The following is a 26135-nucleotide window of genomic DNA, read 5'->3' as shown; positions in this document are numbered from 1 at the left end:
GCCAAGGACATGTTTTCATATGCTCTTTCATTTTTAATGTATATTTATTACTGGATGTTTATGGTAGGTATTATATATGTTCTATAATATATATTATGTATGTGGTATATATGTGGCATATATGTGCAGATAGATGCATGTGAACACATGTGCAGAAGGGATTGAGTATCTTCCTCCATCACTCTTCACGCATTCTTTTGAGGCAGGGTCTCCCACTGGCCCCAGGACTCATGTTTCCTTGACTAGGTCAGAAGCCAGTGAAGCCCTGGGATCCTCCGGCCTTCTGTCCTTGCCTCCCTTGGAGTTACAGTGTGCTGGATATCTGGCTTGTTCCGAGTGCTGGGATCGAACTCTGGTCTGTGGGATCATAAAGCAAGTGTCCTTCAGCCTTCAACCATTTCCCCAGTCCAATATTCCTTTTCTGTAAAAAATGAAGGGAGTTTCTTTCTGTTCTTAGGAAAAATCTTAATAAGACCTGGGTTTGCACACTGTAATCCCAGCTGTTCAGAAGGCTGAGGCAGGAGAATTATACATTCAAAGCCAGCCTGGCCACCTCAATGTGGACCAATCTCAAAATAAAAAGTAAAATTGGGGCTGAGGCTGAGGGAGTTGCTCAGCGCGCACGAGGACCCACGGTCAGTCCCCAGCGCTACGAACGACAAAGAGAAACAGAAACCCTTAGCTTTTTGCTTTAATGTGCACATTTGAGTCCTGTGCCTGAGGCGCTCCAGTTCCTGTCTGGTGACAGTTGGCTCGTCTCTCGTCTAAGGTACTTAGACAGCGTGACCAACAAAGACAGCACACTGCCTCCTATCCCTCACCTCCACTCCCTGCTCAGTGATGACGTGGGGCCCTACCCTGCCGTGGACATCTTCAGACTCATAGGAACATCCTACGAGGTAGGTTTTGCTTCCCAGTCACGTGGTAAAGGTGCCCCCAGCGTTCCCACCCACCTCGGGTGGGCATGGGTCCCATACTGCCTTTCCTAACCCACCTGAATCCAGCTTCTGCCATTGTCGTAGAATACAAGAACACAGCTGCTTTGTAAAGATTAAGGCTGGAGTCCTCTTAATTCTAGAGTAGTGGCTCTCAACTTCATAATGCTACAGCCCTTTATACAATTCCTCACGTTGTGGTGACACCCGACCATAAAATTATTTTCATTGCTACCTCATAACTGCAATTTTGCTACTCTTATGAATTGTAACATGGATATGTGATATGTGACCCCTTATGAAATGGTCATTCAACCCCTACAGGGTCATGACCCACAGGTTGAGAATCACTGATGTAGGTAGAGCCTCAGAACCCTAAGGCTGGCCAGCAGATGGGTGAGAGCCCATCTTCCTGTTTGTTTGGACACCATCTGTGCCCTGCAGGTAGGAGGAACAGTGTCTGGAAGGGGCAGAAGCTCAGACATTAGAACCTGCTTCTGCCCTTTGCCCGTAGGCCCTCTGCACCTGCCAGACCCCTGCATAGCATCTTGTCCACAGGCATGCCGCTCTTCCAATCCAAAGGACAGTAGATAAGGCCTTCCCTTCAAGCCTGCAGCACCTGGGCACCCAGTTTCAGCATGAGTTTGGAGATGAACAGAAACCCTGTTCCCTTTTACATTGGTTGTCTGAGGCAGGTGACTGCCTGTAAACTGAAAGCTTTGGTCTCAGAGAGGAATGTTGAGTGGATCTCGGGATTTCTCATAGGCCTTGTGTTGTAAATGGTGTGGCAAGCTCTGGTCCTCTGACCCCTGATCGAGAAGCATGTCAGATTTATCACTCAGTGGACTGAGGGGCCAATCCTGGGAAACAGTCACAGATAATTTGTCGCCTGCTCTCACACTAAGCAGTGAAAACACCCGGAGCAGACAGGTGCAGATGTAACAATGATTTATTTAATTTTGATATATTTTATTTAATATTATTTGATTTAATTTGTTTAATGTAACAATGATTTATTTAATTTCTTTTTCTTTTCCCTGAGAAGAATTCTTGTTTCCTATCTTGGCCTATCCTTGAAGTGTTCCAGTTATCCAACTACAGATGACTGCACAGACAGTTTGTTTATAGTCAATTAAAAAAAATCTTTACTCCAGCCATCTGGTGTTGTGGGAAATATTAAAAAAAGAACACGGGCACATTCCCGCGCTATAGCCACCAAGACAATGGCGATCCGAAGACCTCGCACCCGGCCAAAGGGCTCCTGCTAGCCCACCAAGGGACCCGCGAACTCTCCGGGTTAGGCCCACGCTCCCATGATCTGTCAGCCTGTCCACTTTCCAGCCCCCGCTCGGCCAACTCTCTGGCGGGGGTCCTGTGAGTTCATCTTGCTTCCACACAATGCCCACACATCCCGAGATCTGCCAGCTCACCCCCAATTACCCAGAGGAAGCATGAGTCTTAATGCTTGATTAGTTAGCCAATTAGATTTATATTTAAAATCACAATCACAAGATGCCAATACAGTAGTGTGAGAGTTGATATTAAAGCTTTATCCCAATAGTCCAATCTTTTGATAATGCCACATCCGACTCCATTTCCGTTTTCCTCTCTTCTCCTCCTGCAACCTCTGTCCCACTCACCCCCCAACTCCTAGCTCCGCCTCCCTTTTCCTGTCCAATCACAGGCCTCCACTGCCCTAATATGATTGGACATGCAATCTGGGTCCACACCCAGGTACTCAGGGAGCCAAATGTGATCCCAAGTATCCAGAACTTTGGGATTTTAAAGGCAGAAACCACATCTTGGGATCTTGCTTGACAGTTTCAGCAGAAGCAGCTAAGATACGCAGCTAGTTGCAGGGGGTTCTGTACAAACAGGCTAAGACAGGCTAGAAAAGTTATCTGGGATATCTCGATCTTAGGATCCGTGAATAGAGCTGGGTAATTTTCCATAGAATTCTCCATCAAGGGGTGGTAATTCTGATCAAACCTACAATGGCCCTTGGCAAGAATACAAAATGGAGGAACCTTTGCACTGCCTTGCCTTGTCCCAGAAGTAAAGTCAATCCATGTATGTCAACCTCTCCAGGCCTAGAAGTCCTGTGCTGATACGTCTGACCGACCCCTGATGGTTACTGTAGGGGGTGGGGGTGTCTTTCGAGTGTTCGTGTGGGGGGGGAACTGTTGGGCAATCTCACGTGTCCTTCCTCAGGAGCCGTGTGCCTTTGTTTTTGAGACAGTCTCTCTCACTAACCTGGAACTTGCTCAGTAGCTAGGCTGGCTTGGCCAAAACCCCAAGCCTGTCATAAGAAGCACCTACAATATTAGTAAAGGGCTCAGGAGGATGTGCCCGAGGGCATTCCAGAGACAGTAGGCTCATGAGGGCTTGGAGCTAATGAATGGATTATTGCATGGATGGCTTTACAATGTGATGATGTGTCTGGGTGTGGTAGAGGGTAAGAGGCAGAGCCTCATAGTAGGAAGTAGGTCAGTGGGGCATTTCCCAGGGAGCTCTGTCCCCACCCCTGATTTCCTCATTATACTCTTTCCTTGTCCTCCGATCACCATGATGTGAGCTGCCATGTTCCACCGTGTCCTTACCCCATAACGGACCCTCTGAAGCCATAGGCCAAAATTAAATCGCTCCTCCCATAAACCTTCTCTGACAGGTGCTGTGGTCAAAGGTGTGGGAAGGCCATCCATACACATGCAGAACACTTACTAGGGCCGAGTAGACCAGAGTCATAGCGTTCCTGTGTGGCTGCCCCACCGGGTTGAAGGAAGATGCTTTCTAGTCCCTGATACTCTCAAATCAGTCCACACTGCTGCTGCATTCCAGCCTGGGAGTCAGGAGACACTAGGGCAGAAGGACCCTAAGACAGCTCTAAGGCCCCTTACAGTTGGCAGTTTGTGGGGTCCTGAGGTTCAGTAACTCAATGGCCTCTTATTTCCTAGTCTTTGGGTCCTACTTTGAGAAGTAATTATTAAATTAGAGAGAGCATAAATGTTGTGCCTTCTGCACAATGTTGTTGGTTTTTTTCATCCATTGCTTCCGGCCTTTTTTGAGACAGGCTCTTCTTATTGAACACAGAGCCCACAGTTTGGCTACCTTTCCAGAAGGCCCCATAATCCCCCAGTCTCCATCTTCCCAGTAATGGTATTATGGTGTTTTGTTTTGGTTTGTTTGGGTTTGGGTTTGGTTTGGGTTTGGTTTGGTTTGGTTTGGTTTGGTTTGGTTTGGTTTGGTTTTGTAAGGCTTCTGGGGATTAGAACTCAGGTTCCCAACCCTGAGGGGCAAGGCCTTGGCTGGCAGTGGCTGTAGAACAGCCACTCCCTGAACTGCTATTCAAGTCAGAAGATGCCCCCATCCTGGGAGCTTTTCTCCCCCAGTCAGACTTAACTGACTTAGCAAGAAGGAAACGAAGGCTCGGCCAGACTTGGTGGGAGTGCATCTTCTCATCACCAGTGGCAATTCTTACCAACTCCTAAATTGGGCTGCTTAGTGGAAATTACGACTTCCTCTCTTGTCTGAGTTCGGGAGACATGTAGGCAGTGCTGGGCGTGATAGAGTCTGAAGAGATAGCCAGCTCACACAGCGCCCATGTGGATATGCTGTCAAAGGGGCGTGGAGACCTGCAGCCTTCCTCCTCCTCTTCCTCACCCGTAAACCCTTCCCATGCCCATAAGTTTTAACTGCACAGCCTCATACCCAAGCTTTCTTCCTGAGGGGCTTTCACTCAGGGAAAACACATGTGACTTTGAAATTTAGTTCCGTCGCTGGATATGGGACAATCTGTAAAATTTTGATTCTGATTTACAGTCCCTAAATGGCTTTTCAACATAAAATCTGGTCTCGTCATTGTCATACGAGGGAGCCATTCATTCTATGTCATATGTGACCCTGTGTGTGACCTCGTGCATGACCCCGTGCGTGACCCTGTGTGTGACCCTGCGTGTAAGCCGGTGTGTGACCCCGTACATGACCCCATGCGTGACACTGTGCGCTTGAGCACATTTTTTCAGAAACACCAAAATTGCTCCTTTCCAGAAATTTGGAACTATCCGGGCAGATTTGATTGAGCAGATGAGATTCAAGCAGAGGCTGAAGGTGATTCAGACCCTGGAGGACACCACCAAACGCAATGTGGTAAGGCCTTTGAAGGGCAGCAGTGGGGGACGGAGGGAAGAAGGGGGCAGGGGATACCTCACTGTGCCCCTCCCGGCTCACCCTCCCACTGGCTCCCCTGCTCCAGCCTGGCAGAACTTGAGAAAGAACCGAGAGGCTTTCTCGGTGTGATGTGTTTTGAATCTGAGGCCGCACTGCGCCCGCTCCCTTACAGGTACGGACCATTGTGACGGAGACCTCCTTTACCATTGATGAGCTGGAAGAACTGTACGCTCTCTTCAAGGTGAGTTTCAAAGTAAATTCAGGCCCATTTGAAGGATGAAAAGAAGCCTTAATCACTCAGGGAGTCCTTGATCTTTCTGTTAGGTGATCTAGGGTTTCTGTGGGTCACCAATGTGCATGAAAAGGAAGACAGAGCTGGAAGAACAAAGATGTCCTACTGAGTGGGACGAGTAAATCAACTTTTAGCATTAATTTAAGTTGACGCTTTAGATCTCTTCCTCACCATCTGGTTCGGTTAGTTTTCCTGGACCCTAGAACATGGGATCTCGGTTTCTAAAACTCCATTGACCAGCTGTGATCAAAGTTCCAATTCTGCCTGAAATTTCTATACCTTATAATTTCTCCTACTAAGTCCCAAATCACCCTTAAAGAAAAATAATGTGTAGCTAGAAGAAGAAGCATGTGTGTGGAGGCCTGGTTAGAGTCCACCGTTTCAGAAGTCTCCTGGCCGGTGGGTGGCCCACTGTGTCAGGGCTGTGGAGATGCAGAATATCATGGTAAAGGGGAGAAAGTCCTCACAGCATGGCAGCCAGCCAACAGAAACACACTAAGATAGAGTCCTCTAGAATACGGCCCACTTCCTCCAACCAGGCTCCACATCCAGAAGTTTCCATCATGTCCAAAGAAAGCCAGCAAATGATTAATCCATTGATAAAGGGAAACCAGGCAATGGTGATTCAGTCACGTCGCAGTGATGGCATCCATCCTCTGGGGACCATATCAGCATATGGTGTTGTTGTGTGGACGGTTCATACCCACACCCTAACACCAACTGTGTACGTGTCTAGCAAAGAGTGCCATGGGTTTACATTCCTGTGGTTTCCACTTGTTCACTGAGCCATTATTAGTATTGATCGTTAATAAGGATCAATATAAGGATCCTTAATAAGAAAATATAACCTAATAAGTTTTAAATGTAATTCTTCTACAAAAGTTTTTGTCTTCCATGGTCAATGTCATGAGTTAGAGTGTGGCAATTAACTCAATGTTTGGGAGTTGGAGCCAGGAAGGAACATCAGGAGTTCAGGGCTGAGGCCATGACTCAAAACAAAGGCCACCAGCAGATCTCAGTGTGGCTCTTTTGAGCAGGTGAAAAGATCCAGGCACAAGCTTAGAAGACAACTGGGACATCCTGTGGACCACTCTTACAGAACAGAGCAGAGGACTGAAGGGCCTCCCCCCAATGTGTCCTCCTACCTCCTCACCACTAGAGGGTGCCATTGTCTTTTCCTCTCTTCCTTGGTAGGTAGGCCAGATGTGTATTGACTTGATAGACAAGTCAAGCTCCTGCATTCTTCTGAGACACTGATTTCTATACACAGAATCGGGACTCCACTGTTCTCACCACGGTATCTCCTAGACTTACCGTTTCACAAGCTAGGTGCTCCTGTGTATAGTAGGAAACCCCACACCTGAGGACTGGACGCCGCGCCTACGGTAACAACAGTGATTTGGGGCCCTATGAGTGACAGTAACCACTCTGCAACATTTTTCAGGCTGAGCATCTGACCAGCTGCTACTGGGGCGGGAGCAGCAATGCCCTGGACCGGCACGACCCCAGCCTGCCTTACCTGGAGCAGTACCGCATCGACTTTGAGCAGTTCAAGGGCATGTTCGTGCTGCTCTTTCCCTGGGCCTGTGGCACTCACTCCGAGGTGCTGGCCTCCCGCCTGTTCCAGCTCTTAGATGAGAATGGAGACTCCCTGATTAACTTCCGGGAGTTCGTCTCTGGGCTGAGTAAGGATGCGATATTCTTGCATGAGTTGGGTGGGGACAATGGGGTGTCACCTGGGGTTCCCCTCGATAGCACTCAGGGCCCCCACACTGGGTCTAGAAGAAGGAGGAGTGCAGACAAGGTTTGCATGCTAGTTGTAAGATTGTGTCTGGCTAGTAGCTGTATTAATGGGTAATCTACAGCCCACCTGAGACATGAGACAGATGTTAACATGAGTTCAAAACACATTATCAGAGGGCTTGTAAGACGATCCAGCTGGTGAAGGCACCTGCTTCCAAGTCTGGTGATCTGAGTTCAGTCCCAAACCCCCATGGTGGAGAGGGAAGGCCAACTCCCACAGAGTGTTCTCTGACGTCCTCCACACAGGGCTGTGGAGCGCACACGTGCACACACACACACACACACCATAGACATAAATAACAAGCACGATGTAAGCTTTTTAAAAAATACATGAACAGAGAATGCATATGCTAATATATCCTATCAACCCTGACAGGTTTCCCAGGGAAAAAAGGGACTATCTTGATGGTGGATTGGATTGTTTTACAAAACAATATAATAATTAAAAGATATCCCATATAAAATAACCACACATAGGTAAACCTTTCTAATATATGGTTTCATAATATTTCTAAGTAGCATCAAATCTATTTTTAATAAAAGACATGGAAACCCATAGCATAAATGGAAGTCTTGGCTATCTGTTTCCTGGTGACATTTGCACACTCACTCAGGACTGCCTATGGCTAGGACACGCACATGCATGCACACACCGGACACCTGACCAGCAGGGCACAGGTTGTTTCTGATCTATCAGCTCTGCTCACGTCTCCGTGTTGTGATTGGACCTTTATTCCATTCCTGATTGGATGAAGACAGGTTGCTTGGTAAGAGAGCTTGGCCCTTTGACGAGAAGTCAGAGGCGTAGCAAGCCTTGTGTCTGGCTGGCAGGATGAATTTTTCCGAGGGAATTGTGCCCGTCTGTTATCTTGTGCATCCATCCCTTTCCTCAGGCCTGTGACAACATCTAACGACTTAAGCAGGAGACGTTTATGCTGCCTTGCAGCTTGAGGGCACAGCCCATCACAGCAGGGAAAACAGCAGCATGAGCATGAAGTGTGTGCTGGGCACTGGGCCTGCAGCCAGGAGCAGAGGCATAGATGCTGGAGCTCAGCTCCCAAGCTCATCTCTACGCAGTCTGGGACCCCAGCCCATGTCATGGTGGCACTCATATGAGGATGTGCCTTCTGACCCCAATGACCTAACCTAGAAACTCCCTCCTAGATGCCTAGGTGATTCTAGCTCCAGGTAAACTGACAGTCACCAGTAGTAACCAAGTGTGTCTTCCATCCTAGGCTTGAAGTGATGTATCCTGGCAAAGATGCAGGACTAGGCTTAGAGCCAGTGTTGGCTCCAGGTAGCACTTCCCTCTGTAGACATAATGTCTGGAAGGTCAGAGGAAGCTGGAAATGTATTACCTGGGGAAAGTCTTCTCAGGTTAAGTCTGTCCTCGCAGTTATATGACGCCTTGTGCACACACCTGGGGTAGGCCGATGTGGAGGAGCTTGAAGCACACACACAGTGCAACCAGCCCTTTGAACTAACGATGGCAGCTAACACTTATACAGTAATTTTCATGTCAGGCACTGTTCGGGTGGTTTCTAGGCATGTGTTTATTTACCGTAAGACACAAGTTACAAACTTGAGGTTTGAATTCTGACAGCCCGTAGGCATAGTTTGTGCTCTGTCACACTGAATGAGAAGAATTGTCACAGGTCTCAGTGAGTTCTAGCTGTTGTAACAAAATGCTTTTTAGTCTGAATAACTTTTACACAAAAGAAATGAGTTGCCCACAGTTCTAAAGGGTAACTAGCCCAAGATTAAGGGAGTAGCACATTACATTTCTGTGGTGGACAGTTCTCTTCTTGCGCTGATGTGTGGCGGAAGAGCAAGCAGCCACCCTCGAGTCCCTTTAGTAAGGACTCCAGTTCCATGGCAGCGCTGTCCTGACCTACCCGCCCCTCAAAGCCAATGGCACCGTCATACTGGAGGTCAACATTGAGAGCAGGCCTCATGAGGCAACACCAACATTTCAGGTCACAGCGTTATCTGCCTGCCCACTGATGGCCTGTCTGTCTTAGTTAGGGTTTTTACTGCTGTGAACAGGCACCATGACCAAGGCAACTCTTATAAGGATAGCATTTCATTGGGGCTGGCTGACAGGTTCAGAGGTTCAGTCCATTATCATCAAGGCAGGAGCATGGCAGCATCCAGGCAGGCATGACGCAGGAGGAGCTGAGAGTTCTACATCTTAATCTAAAGGCTGCTAGAAGACTGGCTTCCATGTGGTTAGGAGGAGGGACTCATTGCCCACAACCACAGCGACACACCTACTCCAGAAAGGCCACGCCCACTAATCGTGCCTCTCCCCGAGTCAAGCATATTCCAACCATCACACAATCAAAGGAACAAACGCTCAGCAACTTGCTGACACATCCCTTTTTAGGCAGCCTTTAGTACCTGCTGAAAAACCAACTGAGAGGTGCGTGTAGTTCGCGCTGGTCAGAGCTAGGGTGTCAGTGAGATCACCCAGCCCAAAAGCCCCTCCTTTGTTTCCCATGTAGAAGACATTTCTTCTGGGACAGTCCCTAGAGACATGGGTTCAGTGTAGATGCTGGCTGTGGGTAAGAACTCAAGGGGATAATCACTCGTCCCTTCCCACCAGGATTCCAAGTCCTCTCTTCCCTTTCCTGGACTGGTTCATCTTCAGTTAGGGACGTTTTTTCTGATTCCACGAGTAGCTCAGAGTTTAAGGAGAGTAGCAGAATTCTCTTGATTGAACCTTAGAAAGGCAGAATAAATTAAAATGAAGTCTAGAGCAAATTAAAACAAATAGTTTAGGGAACTCAAAAACATCGAGAAAGGATTTCTCAATTAAGGAATTTGAAGTTAAACTTAAATGTGCTCTTGGTTTATTTCTGATTTTGTAGTTGTTTAGGATGTTAAGGCCCAGACTTAGGATCTTTCCCATTAATAATTCAGTTATGATGTATATAGTTATTCATCTAGTTAATACATTTAAAATCTTTGCATGTACGAATGTATGCAGTTCTTTATGTGTTGTGGGGTCCGAGTGTAGAGTACTGGTAGATTTTTCTGTCATAATCTCGCCTCACAAAGGGGAAACTGAGGTTAAAGACAAGTGGACCCTTCTGCAGTGTACACAGTTAAGCACAAAACATTTCAGTCAAACCTCAGCATTCAAAAGTCTTAAGTAAAGTAGGTCCTGGGCAGAACTCTTGTTATACAATGTCTTGGTTTAACTATATAACTATATATTATATTATATTATATTATATTATATATTTTATATTATATTATATTACATATTTTATATTATATTATATTATATTATATTATATTATATTATATTATATTATATTATATTATTATATAGAAAGGTGATCACTGTGCCTGGAGGGCATCACTAACCCACAGGACACATTTTACACTGGCTCTTTTTTGATTTCTAGGTGCTGCATGCCACGGGGACCTCACAGAGAAACTCAAACTCCTGTACAAAATGCATGTCTTGCCTGGTAAGTGGACTTGGAGAGGCAGCACGCACACTGGCACACAGGGCCTGGCTCCACATCTCTTCCTTCGGTGGCATCTCTCTGCCTGTTTGGACGTTAGATCACTCGTTCTCCCTCAGAGGCCAGGCTACTTCACATGAGTTCCTCAACGCTTGACTTGATTGCCATTGGCCTGTCTCAGAAATGAGCTGAGCTCATAGGAAGGACCACAGCCATCTTCAAGGAAAAGCAGAGCCTTCTGTGGCAAACGGTAGCAGGTGTTTTCCCTGTTAACGTATTTATTTAGTTTACATCTTAACGGCAGCTTCCCCTCCCCTCCCCTCCCCTCCCCTTCCCTCCCTGTCGTTCCCTCTCTCTCTTCATTCCTCCCCTCCCTTTTCTCCTCAGAGAAGGGCAGGCCTTTCATGGCTGTCAACCCTCCTTGGCATCTCAAGTTGCAGTAAGAAACGAGGCACATCTTCTCCTATTGAGGCTAGACAAGGCAGCCCAGCTAGGGGAAAGGGATCTAAGGGCAGGCAACAGAGTCAGAGACAGCCCTGCCCTGCTGTTAGGGATCCACGAAGACCCAGCTGCACGGCTGTTACATACGTGCAGAGGGCCGAGGGCCGCCCCATGCGTGCTCTCTGGGTGGCGGTTCGGTCTCTGTGAGCCCCTACAGGCCCAGGCTAGTTGATTCTGTAGGTTCTCTTGTGGAGTCCTTGATTTCTGGCTCCTTCTATCCTTTGAGTAGCGGTTTTGACATTGGAGGGCACAAACGGGCATTCGGCTGAGGATTGGAGTTCAGTTTTAAATAAGACTGACTGGTCTCAGCTGGGGTCGGTAGATCTATCAAACACTGAAAAATTCAAAATAAAAACAAAGGCAGATTATCATTCACATCCCGGACAGGAGTAAACATGGCCTTGAGTTGCAGGCAGTGCCCTACAACTGCTGTTGCTAAGTCTTTGGGAAACTGCTCTGATAGAGAGGAAATGTGAAGGGGGCGGGGCGGGTCAGAAAGAAGACGGAGTTAGAAGCGACCCCAGAGAGGCCTTCGAGGCCTCCCGGTCCTCCATCCCACTTTGCTGACTTCAGATCTTCATCCTCCCATCCTTCCCCGGTGTAGCAGAGGTGGCGGCTCATATCTGTGTCCCCTCTCCGACAGAGCCATCCTGCGATCAAGATGAACCTGACTCTGCCTTTGAAGCGACCCAGTACTTTTTTGAAGACATCACGCCAGAATGCACACATGGTAGGTGACGTCCCCACCCCCACGGGAACTGTTTCTATCTCTGATGGATCCTGCTGTTACGGGGGAGACTTCAGACTTAGTCAAAGAAGTACGTAGGTAGGCTTGCCTACTACAGACCTCCACAAGTCATGCCTGCCTTGCCTTCTTAGACGTTCGGTTTAGAGAGGGTTCCTCTCTTACGCAAATGCTTCTGAAATGGTCACAGGCCACGCTGTGGAATGTCTTTACCCAGCGCTTCTTCATACAGTTTCTCTAATTCCAGAATCCCTATCGCTTTGCTGGATGTTTCAAAATCCAGACTAAAACACACAGGAGAAGCTGAAAATCTTACACAGTAACTGGTTATTCATATCCTGAGATTTTGCTTTTCCATACTTTGCTATAGTGAACGTGATTATGCACGCACCCACAGGACAGCCATCAGAACTGCGATCTGGCTACTTAGAACATCTTGATTTTGGTTTTGCTAAAATTCTGGTGACCAAGTTCAGGGTCTCTGCTCATAGAAGGATTCTCTACATTTCTTGATCACGTGTGTGTACGTGTATATACATGTATGTCACGGAGCATGTTGGGAGGCCAGAGGAGAACTTGCTGAAGTCACTTCTGTCCTTACACCATGACTCATGGGTCCCAGGGACTGAAATCGGGTTATTAGGCTTGGCAGCAGGAATGTGCTCAACTTGACAGCACCCATTTTTATTGTATTTTAGATGGCAGTCTCTGGGGAAAAAAATGTGTGTGTGTATGTGTGTGTGTGTGTGTGTGCTTTGTTTATTATCATTTTCCTTAAAATGCAGTGAGAAGGTGATGTCATTGGGATTTTTTTTCTGAAAATAGCCCCATTTCCTCTGATGCTGATGCCCACCAAAACTCCTCTTGTCAATATTGGACCCCCCCCCCAAGATGCACACACACACACACACACACACACACGTTTTATGGTATTACCAGAACAAGCTGTACCTGAAGTCCTCCTGCCAAGATGTCTCCGACACCAAGATCTGAACCTCTGACTTGGTACGGAAGAAGGCAAGAGTTGATGAACCCCCACTCTGTGGCCACAGGGTGTGAGATGATCATAAGGAACTCATCCCTAAGCCCTGGGAGCCACCTGTGCTTGTGCCAACAAAAGCATAGTATAAAAATGCAAAGATGGCTTTCATAGTCAAGGCAGGCTCCACCCTCTCCGTGTCTTCTGTACAACGATGTCTCCTGTGCTGGTGCTCACAGACTCCAGACAATTTGCAGAGTGCCACCAAGGAGCCCCAGGCCCCAGTGCCCAGGGTTCACTTAGCCAGGTCATCTTGTCCCTCTGCAGCCAACTGCAGCCTTAGGAGCGCAGGAGAGAGGCCTTTCATATAACCAAGATCAAGTTTCCTGGTTGCCCAAGATCCCAAAAGAATATTGCTTCACAGAGTTTAACACAGATGAATCTGAAGACTTGGAAGCTGAGGAGTGGTCTGTCCCCAATAGCTATGGGGTCAAACATATCACCAGTTGTGGCCCACTGGACTCCTGGTGGGCCCTGCACTCCTGAGGGCTTCCACAGTGCTGAGTCCTATGTCCATCAAAGGATGCTCAGTAATAAATCTCATATGCAACCTGGAAAGCAAATCCATAGAAAGGATTGTTTTTAAAATGGTTGCATAATAACCACAGTGTGGGTTTACCATGCATTAAATATTACAGGTGTCTATTTGTTTCCTATTGTTTTTCATGAAGCAGGAAAGAGTTTCCCTGTCTCTTTAGCTGAAAAGCTGCTAAGGCAGGTTGGAAAACCAGCAGCCTCTGGATTAGCTGAGAAAGCTCAGGACACACTCACAGCAGGGCAGCTCCTTCAGAGTCTGAGGGTGTGGTAACGCTTGTCCTTCTGGTGTCTGTGTGTCCTGTAGTGTCAATTTCAAGAGGAAAAGAGTTGTAACTGGGTTCTTCAAACATCATATTATTTAGAGTTGCCAGATTATGTTCTCTTGTTTCTACTACCATCATTTCTGTTTCCCTGAAAAAAAAAGTTCTTGATCTTGTTTCAAGTTACAGCAGATACTTGAGAAGCTTTAAGATCCCAGACAGGATGGAGAAATGGAGGCTTATGGGAAAGTGCTATCATCTCCAGTAGCTTCTAAAGACTGCATGACATCATCCTCTTAGTTTTTCATTGTACAATAAACCCAGCTGTGAGAAATAAATCTGGGACCATCCTTCACCTGGAGGTGGAACTGTCAGATGAAATATGTCCAGTGAAATTCAAATTTCTAAAAAATAACTTGCTTAGTATAAGTATAGATCATGTGTTATTATAAATACACTTTGACCAACAGATTATCTGACATGGGATGCTGGTTATGTATGTATGTATGTATGCATGTATGTATGTATGTGTAAAGATTTGTTTTTATTGGTGTATGTGTGTGAGTATAAAAGCTAGAAAGATTCAGATCCCTTGGAGCTGGAGTGACAGGCCATCTTAAGCCACCCAATGTGGGTCACGAGAGTGAACTCTGGGTGTCTCTGTCTCTGCAAGAGCACCAGAACATGAATGGTTCTCTCCAGCCAGTGTTAAAATTTGTTTGCTACGGTCAGGCCACCCTGCCTGCAGAATCTTCTACCCTAAGCTGGTGGTTTATCCTCTCTAACACCCTTCTTTCTCCCAAATGTCCTGACAGTTGTTGGCTTGGACAGTAGAAGCAAGCAGAGCACAGAAGACGGCTTCGTCACAGTGAGTCTGAAGCAGGACAGAGGTATAGACGTCCTCTCCTCTGTTTACCGCCTGCCGCTCTTGTGTTTTGATCTACGTATGCTCATCTCTTGACTTTTGGGTTTTAGGGAAAAGGGCAAACTCTCAAGAAAACCGTAATTATCTAAAACTCTGGACTGCAGAAAATAAGTCTAAGTCAAAAAACGCCAAGGATTTGCCCAAGTTGAATCAGGTAAGAGACTGTTCTTTCCAGCCATATACAAATGTAAATTAAAATATCTCCTAAAGATAGTGGGGAATTGGGGGAACTTAACTATTTTCTGCTTGGATTTGTTTTGTTTGCTTTTTTTGCTTTTGTTTTTGTTTTTCAAGACATGGTTTCTCTGTGTAGTCCTGGCCGTCCTGGAACTCACAGAGATCCACCTGTCTCTGCCTCCTGGATGCTGGGATTAAAGGTGTGTGCCATCACTGCCACCCTTTGGATTTAGTTTTTTAAAGGCAGGATGTCATGTAGTCCAGGCTGGCCTCCAACTAACTATGTAGCTGAAGATGACCTTGAGTTTTTGATCCTCCTGCCTCCGCCTCCCAAGTGCACGACACATACCCACCATACCCAGCCTATGGAGTGCTGTGGGCTGAACCCTGCACTTCACAGGCTCCAGGCAAGCTCTCTCAGCTGCCCTCCCTCAGGAACCACCCACCGTGTGTTTTGAGACAGTCTCTCATTGGCCCGGGGCTCACCAAGCAGGCAGAGTTGGCTGGCCAATGAGCCCCAAGGGTCCCTCTGCCTCTGTCTGCCCCATGCTGAGGTAGCAAGTGCCACCTCATTCCCTCACCCTTAAAACTATGGCTTCTCAGGAGTCTCCATAGGAAGTCCTTTACCGACTGAGCCATCTCCCCAGCCTCTGCCATAGTCAGTCCTCGACTCTTGCTGATAAGTCTGCAAAGGCTTTTACCGGTTCATTCTTGCTATTCTTGTGGATGGTTCAAATTTTCAAATGGAGAGAGAGATAGAAGCTAATAAAGAGGCCCATCCCTTCTTTGTGGAGCATTTCCTGGGGTCTTTGAGAGTCATGGTTTCAATAGCTGTTTAGCCCCGCCTCTTAGCCCCTCGCCTTCCCCACCTCTCTCCAGGGCCAGTTCATCGAGCTCTGTAAGACCATGTACAACATGTTCAGCGAAGACCCCAATGAGCAGGAGCTGTACCACGCCACAGCCGCGGTGACCAGCCTCCTGTTGGAGATCGGAGAGGTCGGCAAGTTCTTCATCACTCAGCCCGCCAAGGAAGATGCAGTTTCCGGACCACCCTGCGGCCAGGCCATCTCAGGCATGCTCTTCCCTAAGAAGGTGTCCAGCCAGCCCTATGTGGTGGAATCCGCAGAGCCACTCCCAGCTAGCCTGGCAGTCGACAGTGAGGAGCACTCCCTGGGAGGGCAGATGGAGGACATTAAGCTGGAAGACTCCTCACCCAGGGACAACGGGGCCTGCTCCTCCATGCTGATCTCCGACGATGACACCAAGGACGATAGTTCCATGTCATCCTACTCGGTGCTGAGCGCCGGCTCCCACGAGGAGGACAAACTGCACTGTGAGGACATCGGGGAGGACACAGTCCTGGTGCGCAGCAGTCAGGGTAGAGCCACCCTGCCCAGGAGCAGCAGCCTGGACCGGGACTGGGCCATCACCTTTGAGCAGTTCCTAGCCTCGCTCTTGACGGAGCCTGCTCTCGTGAAGTACTTCGACAAGCCAGTGTGCATGATGGCCAGGGTCACCAGCGCAAAGAACATCCGTATGATGGGCAAGCCCCTCACCTCCGCCAGTGACTATGAAATCTCCGCCCTGTCAGGCTGATGCGCGAAGGGAAGCCAAGAAGTTTTTACGTTCGTCTGTGTTGGGGGGTGGGGAGGGCTCTCTTTCCTTTTAAATTAAATATTTATTAGTACCTGGCTTAAAAAGCCTAGTGCTTTCATAATGTAATTCAATGAAAAAATGGTGAGAGGTAAATGCCCCAAAGTAAGGCACTGACAGTCTGCCTGTGAGGCATGGCTACCAGAACCTAGTTTATTCAGTGATTTCCCCCCAAAGACCAACCTGTCAGTGAAATGTGTATTATAACCTAGTACTCTCGCTGTATCCATAGTAAGAAAATAGCTCTGTTCGATGCTGATAAAGACAGCTATGCTCTGAGGTAAAGTTAGACCTAGGAGGAAGATGGAGTATCGCGAACCAGACTATAGAAGGAAGGAGGATTGTCGGCTGGGGTAAATCTCCAAGGACTTTAGTGAGACTTAAAACTATTTTTTAAGATTTGAAATATATTTCGTAAAAATCCTCTATCCAAAAATCATATTCTGCGCTGGTCCCCCTTCAAGGGGGACACATTCGGGTTTCAGGTAGTTATGAAAATATAAATGATTTTGCACGGTGCTAGAATGACATATTTGATCAGTGTGGACATCGACGACTTGCTCTGACTATATGTCAGGTGTCCCGGGGGAGATGTGATCCATCTGAGAACCCAAATGCTGTGGCAAAGAGGTCCCAGGACACGGGATCCAGCTTTTGCTTCAGGTTTTATTTCTGAAGGACCAGAAGTCCTGGTGCCTCTCATATCGGGTCTTTAGATTCTCGTTACTCATTGAAAATAGGGCAAAATAATATAATAAATGAAACAATGATCTTCACCACCTCAATACTTTCTGTAGAGTCAAGAAATTATATCATGTATCACAGATGACCAACTTCCCACTAAGTCGCTACAGAGGTTGCGTTCGCAGCTAAGGGACTCTGCAAGATGACATAACTAGACGTTTAGAACAGAGCCTGTCACTTTTTATTACAGAATGGAATGTTCTGGCTCCTGGAGGGGTGTGGACATCAAGACGGCACGCCTGCACTTTGAATCCTTATTTCTGTTTACTGCTGTTAACTTGTTTGTTGCAGATGCTGGGAGACTTTCCGGCTCCCGGCCTCATAGTCATGTTCACGGTCCCCCTGCCTGTCCTCATGTTGCTTCCCAACACTGTCCTCTTTATTACATACCCAGTCCTTTCTTTAGCTGTCCCAGCTGTGATTTTTTTTTAATTTTATTTACAGAATGATTTTTAAACTGTCAAATGGAGTAGTTATGGACCTCAACTAGGATCAATGTGACCAAATAAAATACTTCAGATATGGCTTGGCGTCTTCGTGCTCCAGTTTCTGCCTGAGGCCAGAATGTTGTTTCTTTGACAATTTTGTAGGGAATCTATCAGCAGACAAGCATTTTGAGTAAGAAAAGCTTTATGAGCAAATATTTTGAGATAAGAAAATGTGTAGGGCCGAGAAATATTTCTTAAAAAGAGAAATACAGTGTAGCATTCCAAAAGTATTTGAAATAAAAAAAGATAATTTATGTTAGGGTTTCCATTACTGTGAAGAGATACCATGACCACAGCAACTCTCATAAAGGCGAACATTTACTTTGGATTGGGCTACAGCTTCAGAGGTTTATTCCATGTAGGGGAAGGCATAGGAGGCAGGCAGACAGGGTGTTGGAGGAGGAACTGAGAGTTCTACATCTTAATGTTCAGAGAGCAAGGAGAGGCGTGTACCACACTAGGCGTAGTTTGAGCATTTAAGACCTCAAAGCTAGACTCCACAGTGACACACTGTGCCCCTAACAAGGCCACACCTCCTAACAGCGCCACTCCCTATGGGCCAATCGTTCAAACTCGAGACTCTGGGGCCATTCCTCTTCAAACCACCACATAGCTGTTATCAGCTATCTAATTTTAAAGGCTTGGGCTAGAGAGATGGCTCAGCAGTTGAGAGTGTCTACTTTACTTTCAGAGGACCAGAATTCTGTTCCCAGCACCCATGACGGGAAGATCGAAACAGCCTGTAAGACACCTCAGGAATGCTGAGAGTAGGAGAAACAGTCTTCCCCAGGGAGAAACACAAATTGGTTCTCCAATACCAAGTAGTCAGCTCTGAACACACACACACACACATACCACCACCACCACCACCACCGTTCTATAGACTGAACAAGTCATACTTGTGTATTATGTATGTTGACATGTGTGTCTGGGTGAGTAACAACAGTTAATGAAAAAAGAGGCCATGAATTTGGTGGTGGTAGGTATATAGGAGGGAGGGAACGAAAAGAGGAAAGACGTATATAATTATAATTTATAAAAGAAATAATTGTTTTAAGTGGCCTGTAGCTCTGGCTCCAAAGGGAATCCAAGCCCTCTGACCTCTGCGACCACCTGCACTCATGTCACAAAGAACAAAACATTTAAAATTCGTGTTTTATACATGTCAAAAGATCAGAAACCCCTGTGTCTGGTCCTCCTCTGTGCACTGCGATGCTCCTTGACGTGCATTTAATTGAGTCATTTTGAGTCAGTATTTGACTTAACTCTGAGGTTCTTGTTTCATGAGCCCACGTTTTTCCACCTGTAAAGGTCATTTAAATATTACCTCAGGAAAGAATCTCAGATCTGACCGCACTTGACCAGCACAGGGAGGGATGGAGGCAGGGACTCCAGCTTGAGGGAGGAGGGGACTAAAGCAGGGTAGCAGGGCACCGCAGGCCCTCATCTCCTGACTGAACAGCTCTGCTGTGATGCTGGATTTGTATTCTCAGGCACATCTTAGTGTTCTTCCCCCAACCCCACCCCCAGCAACAGTGTGCTACACAGTGGTGACTAGTGGTCAGCTTTCCTGTAAAAGCTGCCTGTGCCGGAGCCCCGGCCCTGATGTTGTTTCTGTCTTACGGCTGTGTCAGAACAACCACCTGAGAGATCCCCTCCCCTCCTTGCATCTGGATGTTTTGCTAATTTCAGAGCGCCATTGCCAGGGGACTCTGTGACCTTAACGGGAAGCAAGAAGGCAGTTCTGCTCACCGTGGCACAGGAGCAGCTGTTGGCTCAAACTTCAGAAGTCTGACTCCAGGCAGTCTCTTGTAGGCATATTTATTTAATCACAGCATAATTTGGTGAAAATGGTTCTGGTGTTGACTTAGTTTCACGTGTGTAAGAGCGATCTACTTGAGGAACAAACTAAGCTAACTGCAGATCAGACGTGACTACATTGAAACTCTTGTAAGGTCCATAGAGGTTGGGTCCTGTAGATTGACTAAAGCAAACTTACAATAAGGGTCTCGGGGAGGATCTGACCTCACAGCTCAGATGTCACCAGACTAGGAAACAAATCCACATCAGCCTCTGGGCACACAGGTAGTGTGTTCCTTCCCTTGAATGCCCTGTGGGCATAGCATTCCAGACTCTCCTAATGCTTCCCTGTGAGCACAGAGACCCCCATGCCTCCCACACACTGGGTTCCCTCACCTGCCTTACAGTGATGGTGCCGTGTGCCGTGTGACCGGCTCAGGCTCCCCTCCTGGGACTTACCACTTGAGCCCACTGTGATGTTTACGATGAATACCACTGACATCCAATGTCTCAGCCCATGCCTCCCTCCTAAAACAGCTCTCTTCTCAATGTGCAACAGAAACTTTGGGTGCTCCAGTCACTCTTAGCACCTGTGATAATAATAAAATAGACAAAGTATGTGCTCTCCTTGCCTGGATTATACCACCACTGCTTTCTTTCCGCATTTCCCCCAGTTACTTCTTAGCTTAATTAATAACATAGTATCCATTTGGCACCTGAAGCCAGGCACTGTTCTTAATCTCTCGTGATTGTGTGTGGCCCACGGTGGTGGTCTCATCAGCTTGGCACAACCTAGAGTCACCTGGGAAGAGAGTCTCAGCGGGGAACCATCTAGATCAGGTTGACCTGGGGTTTGTCTTGGTTATCTTAGTTAATGTGAGAAGACCCTGCCCACTGTGGGCGGCACCATTCCCTGGGTTGTGTTCTGCACCACAGGAGAACAGAGAATGTGAGCCGAGAGGCATGCATGCATTTCCCTCTACTGTGCATGTGATTGACTAGCCACGTTGTCTTCCAACCTTGACTTCCCCATAAAGCTGAGACAAACAAACCCCTTTCCCCCTAAGTTGTTTTTGTCAGGATATTTTATGAAAGCAACAGAAATGAAACTAGGATGCCCACATCTATCCACTGAGGCCAGTCACCATTTCTTCCTGTCTTCCTTGAATCCATGGTTCCTAGAGAGCCAGCTACACCACTGAACTCGACCTTGTAGCCACTGATGGGCCCAAGATGATAACAGTACACGCATCATATTTGACATCTCCCCTTTACTCTCGCTTGCATGTCAAACTATAAATAGAACTTCCAGCCTTATTTATTTTTTTATTTGTGTGTATGTGTATGTGTGTGCATACATTGGTGTGCATATGCATAGGATATGTATGAGTGTGGGTGCACAGATGCCCCGGAGACTATATGAGAGTTGGGGGAAATCTTTCAGGAGTGAACCCTCTCCCCACATCATGGGTTTCGTGGATCCTATCCAAGTTGCCAGGGCTGTGCAGAAAATGCTTTTATGCAATGAACCGTCTGATGTTCTACTTCAAAGGCTGGTTGTATTTTATTTTTAGTCAGCGTAGAAAGTAACAGGTTTTCTTATGTTGTTTTCACGTGTAATATTTGTTAGTCCACCGCTTCTCTGCCTTATCTGCCTGTCCCCCCACCCCCACCCCGGCCCGGAAGCTTCTACCCAGCATGTCTCTTCCATTTTTATGTGACGTGTGTTGTACTACACTGCAGTGGGTTGCTCTGATGCTGCTTGCATGTGAATGCTACACTCTGTAATCCGAGATCTGGCTGCTTCAAGACAAGCAGGCTGTCTGTCACGTACACCAGCTTTTGTTGTATAAACTTGACCTCCCCAAGTTATCCGTGATTGGTTAACACACCTACAGCCTGGGCTGGGCGGAGGAGGGGGTGGGGCAAAGATTCTTGGCCTTGGGGTTGGAGGCAGGGCCCAGGAGGAGGGAGAAGAGAGGAGACCAAAGGAGGAAGAGGCTGAGGTGAGAGGAGATGGACAGAGAGAAACAATGAGTAACAAGGGACACAAGGCTGGGCTGTAAGTTAAAATCGCTCGGCCCTAACCGGCACCCCTCACTCTCACCCTCCCACTCTTAAACTTTCCCTTCCTCCCTGTCACGGCTCCTAGCTAGACTCTGGCCTCTGTACATAATTGCCGCCACATAAATACACATACATATAATTAGAAGCTAAGCCCCAAATGTGATGTTTCTGAATTTTGGCTACCTAATTTAATATTTTTCAGTTCCATCCACTTTAGTGCAAACGACACAATTTCATTTTTTCATTTCGCTGAATCGAATTTCACTGTGTATATCTAACACGTTTTTATTATCCATTAATCTATTGATGAACATCGATACCAACGCTAGTGCTGTCAACCAGTGGTTCTCAACCTGTGGGTCGCGACCCCTTTGGGAGTCAAATGACTCTTTCATAGAAGTTGCCTAAGACCACGGGAAACCACAGAGATTTACATTGCAATGCGTAAGAGTGGCAAAATGACACTTATGAAGTAGCAATGAAAATGATTTTATGTTTTGGGATCACCACAACATAAGGAACAGCATTAAGAGGTCACAGCATTAGAAGAAGGTTGAACAGCCTTGCATTGTACAACAGGAAAAGTCCAGCTGCTTTTCGCTTTAAAAACACAAAACATCTCCATGAGTTGTGAATCTAGCGACTTCCCATCATGGTGCCTCTTTGTGATAGGTTTGCACAATTTTGATATCCAATGAGTGTTTCCCCCCCCCCCCCCCCCCCCCCGCTTCCTGCCCCACATACACACACACAAATGGTAACTCCATTTTTACTGTACAGCATGTGGTCAGGAGGACTTTGAAGTTTCAATATTCCAGCCTCAGCCTCCCCAGTGTGTCATGTGTGTGCCAGGGAAGCGCTCTGTCACCTGAACTCGACCCCCTTGCATCTGTCACAGGGAAGTCCAACCAGGGGCCTCCAGCTCTGTCCTTTCCGCTGTGTCCCATGCAAGTTCATAACACTCTACTTTCCCAGGAGGGGTTAATGCTGAGGTAAAGGAAGTTCCCTGAGACTAATGAAGCCCGAATTTAATACACACTGGCTGAAGTTTTATTTCTCTGATCAAAATTAACTTTAGTGCCACGCCCCTTCATGCTGCCCACAGCTGGGGCAGAGGAGGAGGAGACAGAGCTTTGAATCAAGAGTGATGGAAATCTTACCAGGAGGAGGCGGAGCAGATCCTCCTCCAGGCAGGACTCCATAGGCACCAGGAGCCTTTTCTGTTGTTGTTTTGGTTTGGTTTGTTTTAATTCAGAAATGTCTCTATAACCCGGGTTCACTGTTATTAAATATTTCCACAGGATTATATTTCTGTTTACCGTGTAGTTTCCTCTTAGGTTACAGCTCTAAGCTCCTCCTCCAGGACCCTGCCAACGCCACATCTCTGCCAGAATAAACCCCATTGGTCACGGAACCTTCCTCTGTGGTCAACAGCGACCCTCTCCCAACAGTGGCCAGGACTCAGTCAGACACTCCCTGGTGGCCTCCCTGACCACCACAGTCGTAGGCTGTGGCAAAATTTCCTCTACACATTCTGCAATCATGCGCAAAAGCATAACCCAGGAAGGCCAACCTTTGACCTTTGAAGGGTCTCGCAGCTCCCACAGAGCACTGCATTGGAGGACCTGCTCAGCTGCCTCTGCGAAGGAGGGTCAGCAGTCGCCCTCTCAGAAACCAGCAGAGAGCCTGGGAGTCAGCGCTGCAGGCAAAGCGCCGGCTCCACAGGCGTGAGGAGCTGAGTCTGGATCCTCAGATCCCACATTTAAAAGGGAAAAAGAGCTGTGTGAAGGCTTTTAATCCCAGCGCTGAGCTGGGAGAGACGGACAGATCCCTGGGGCCCATCAGCCACCAGTCTAGCCAGTTATAGGCCAGTGAGTGACCCTGTCTTTAAAAAAAGCAAAAATAGGTGAATGACTTCTGAGAAAAGACGCCAAGGTTGTCCTTTGGCCTCCACACTCAAGTGCACATGTACAAGTGTACTCACATATATCCGTGCACCTGTACATACATAAACATGCACATGTACACACACAGACACACACAGAGAGAGACAGACAGACAGAGAGAGACACACACACACACACAGAGACAGAGAGACAGAGAGAGAGACACACACAGACACACAGAGAGACCCAGAGAGAGAGAGAGAGAGAGAAAGAGAGAAAGAGAGAGACTAAATGAAATGGAAGGAAATGCCTAAAGGATTTAAATGAGCAAAGCCCTAGAATGATTCAAGGGCGTGACTTTGAACACAGAGCAGCCTGAATCCTCACAGAAGGGACAGCACAGAGAATGGCCTTCCACCAAAAGCTCACAGGTGACACCACCAGCACATAAAACGCTGTCATCCCGTCATCCTGAAGTACAGGGACAATGCAGATGAGCTCAGAACAGGAAGTGAAGCTAAGTGTCAGCAACACTAGAATGCCAAGGCTCTTCCACAGTGTGTGTGTGTGTATGTGTGTGTGTGTGCATGTGTGTGTGTGTGTGTGTGTATGCGTGTGTGTATGTGTGTGTGTGTGCGTGTGTGAGCGATCTCCAGAGCTTCTCAAGTGACACCTTTAATGGTGACATCCCACGGCACTGAGAGGGCAAGGGCACAGTGTTGGCTGAGTCAGGAATCAGCAGGAAACTTCCCTCACACATGTTCTCATGGTCCTTCCTCCCTGATTACAAAGAAACCACACACTCAGAAGCGGAGAGTCTGTGGCCCTGTCAGGGAGGAAAGGAAATGTCTGTGCACCAGGGGCGACATCAGTGTGCAGACTTCTGGAACCCCTCTGATGGGCAGAACACCGTCCTCCACAGAGACCCTGCCCTGGCCGGATTGACTCTCGTCTGTCTCTTTGCCTTCCTTCATCCCCGGTGGCAGCCGCCATTGAGAGTGGAAAAGCCTGTCCAAGATCTAGGTGAGCACTGGGGTCCTGTGAGACAAGAAGGAAATCCCGGGAATGTTTTAGTGAAACCAAACCACAAGCAGGCCCTGTCACCTGCTTGTCACTCTGCCTGTTTTTCCAAATATCCATTGATATAATAAGCCAAAATTCCAGCTGCCAGAGAGCTGGTTGGACTCAGCGCTGTCCTCGGGCGTGGCCCATGGGTGTCCTGCATCCTGGGCCTGTGTTGAGTACCCCTCACACTACCAATGCGCACACCTATTCCTGAGGAAAGAGGACAGGCTGACCAAGACAGCTGTGACAGCTTCTATTCAGACTTCACTCTGGTACCCAGGGGACCACCATTGCCTACCCACGCCACTCTGAGTCTCTTTAGAGAAGTTCAGTCCTCTCTCACGCCCCTCAGAGCAGACCCGTGAAGAGAAGACACAGAGTTCTGGGTGTAGACAGACGACTTCACAAGAGTTACGGATGCAAAGATCGCTTATGGATCCACTGTATATAAACTGGATGTCTCATGGCCAGGCCAGTCAGGGTCAGTAGATACACAATGGCAGCAGAGGTCAGATAAAAGGGTCATCCTGAGACACCTCCCCACCCCCACCCCCACCGTGCACTCTCCCCACAGCCAAAAATGCTTGGTTTAACTCTGCTCGAGTTAACAATCTTTCTTCAATTCGAGATAGCAATTATTAAAATTGGGCCTCATGGTGCAAGCCTGGGATCAGGGCCATCCTTGGCTACCTCGCAAATCCAAGGGCAGTTCAGGATACATGCAGTCCTGTTTTAAAAGAGAGGGAGCCAGGAAAATGCCTGACTCCTTATATGGAGGGGTTCTATAAGGAAACCTTCACTCAGAACAGCACACGTGTCGGGATCAAGCTGGAAAGGATGGAGTCCTGAATTAAGGCTCTGGATCATGAGATGTGTGGTCGGTGGCTCTAACCCGTTCAGGGGTCACACCCTGAATGGCATCACTGTTCAAGTAGAGACAAGAGCCCCAGACACAGGTCTTCATTTTCTAAATCCAGGCTTGCATATCTCCCCCGTAAGGCCTGGGAGAGTCTTTGGATTCGTGAACAGAAGGTGCTGTGATCGCTTAGCCAGGCCTAGGGCTGGAGCAGGGTACAGAGAGCATCCGCTGGCTGGCGCTAGGGCTGTCAGCCCTGCTCAGAACAAGCACTTCCTTCTCTAGACGGAGGACAGCCTACGGAGAGTAGATGATTTAAAGACAGCAGCGCTGTGCTGGAGATGTGAGCTTGTATTTCTAGAAGACAATGCTGGTCTCTGCCTCCCTTCTGTGAAGCCCAGGTGTAGTCCATACTTGCCTTCTTGCTGTGACACAACACCCCACAAGGGACACCGGGAGGAAGGAAGGGTTTACTCTGGCTCATAGTCCAAGGGTTCAGTCCGTCCTAGCAGGGCAGCCGCGGGGAGGGGAGGGGGAGGAGCTTGAGGAGGCTGGGCAGGGCATCTGCAGTCGGGAAGCAGAGAGAATCTGATCTTCTTCATTCTCAGTCCAAGCCCCCATCCCATGCATGGGCTCAGCTCGCCAGTTAAGCCATTTCAGAAGTGGCCTCATGACCCAGAAGTGCGTTTCCACGGCAATTCTCAATCCTGTAGAGCTGG

General features: G+C 47.7%; 1 protein-coding gene across 1 annotated transcript in view; it reads left to right on the top strand.

The window, feature by feature from the left end:
* Tbc1d9 (TBC1 domain family member 9) overlaps positions 1-17779 on the top strand; it is a 92436-nt gene extending 74657 nt beyond the window's left edge. The window contains exons 13-21 of the mRNA XM_052166350.1: positions 770-899; positions 4983-5081; positions 5275-5343; positions 6839-7079; positions 10611-10676; positions 11818-11904; positions 14571-14645; positions 14731-14834; positions 15737-17779. Of these exons, the coding sequence (XP_052022310.1) occupies positions 770-899; positions 4983-5081; positions 5275-5343; positions 6839-7079; positions 10611-10676; positions 11818-11904; positions 14571-14645; positions 14731-14834; positions 15737-16453 (1588 nt within the window). The 3' untranslated portion in view covers positions 16454-17779. The remainder of the gene's footprint in view (positions 1-769; positions 900-4982; positions 5082-5274; positions 5344-6838; positions 7080-10610; positions 10677-11817; positions 11905-14570; positions 14646-14730; positions 14835-15736) is intronic.
* Positions 17780-26135: the final 8356 nt, after the last annotated feature.

The sequence above is a fragment of the Apodemus sylvaticus genome, chromosome 21 (genome assembly GCF_947179515.1).
Source record: "Apodemus sylvaticus chromosome 21, mApoSyl1.1, whole genome shotgun sequence".
Lineage (NCBI taxonomy): Eukaryota > Metazoa > Chordata > Mammalia > Rodentia > Muridae > Apodemus > Apodemus sylvaticus.
The sequence above is the reverse complement of the archived record's forward strand: the minus strand, read 5'-3'. Positions and strand labels throughout refer to the sequence as shown.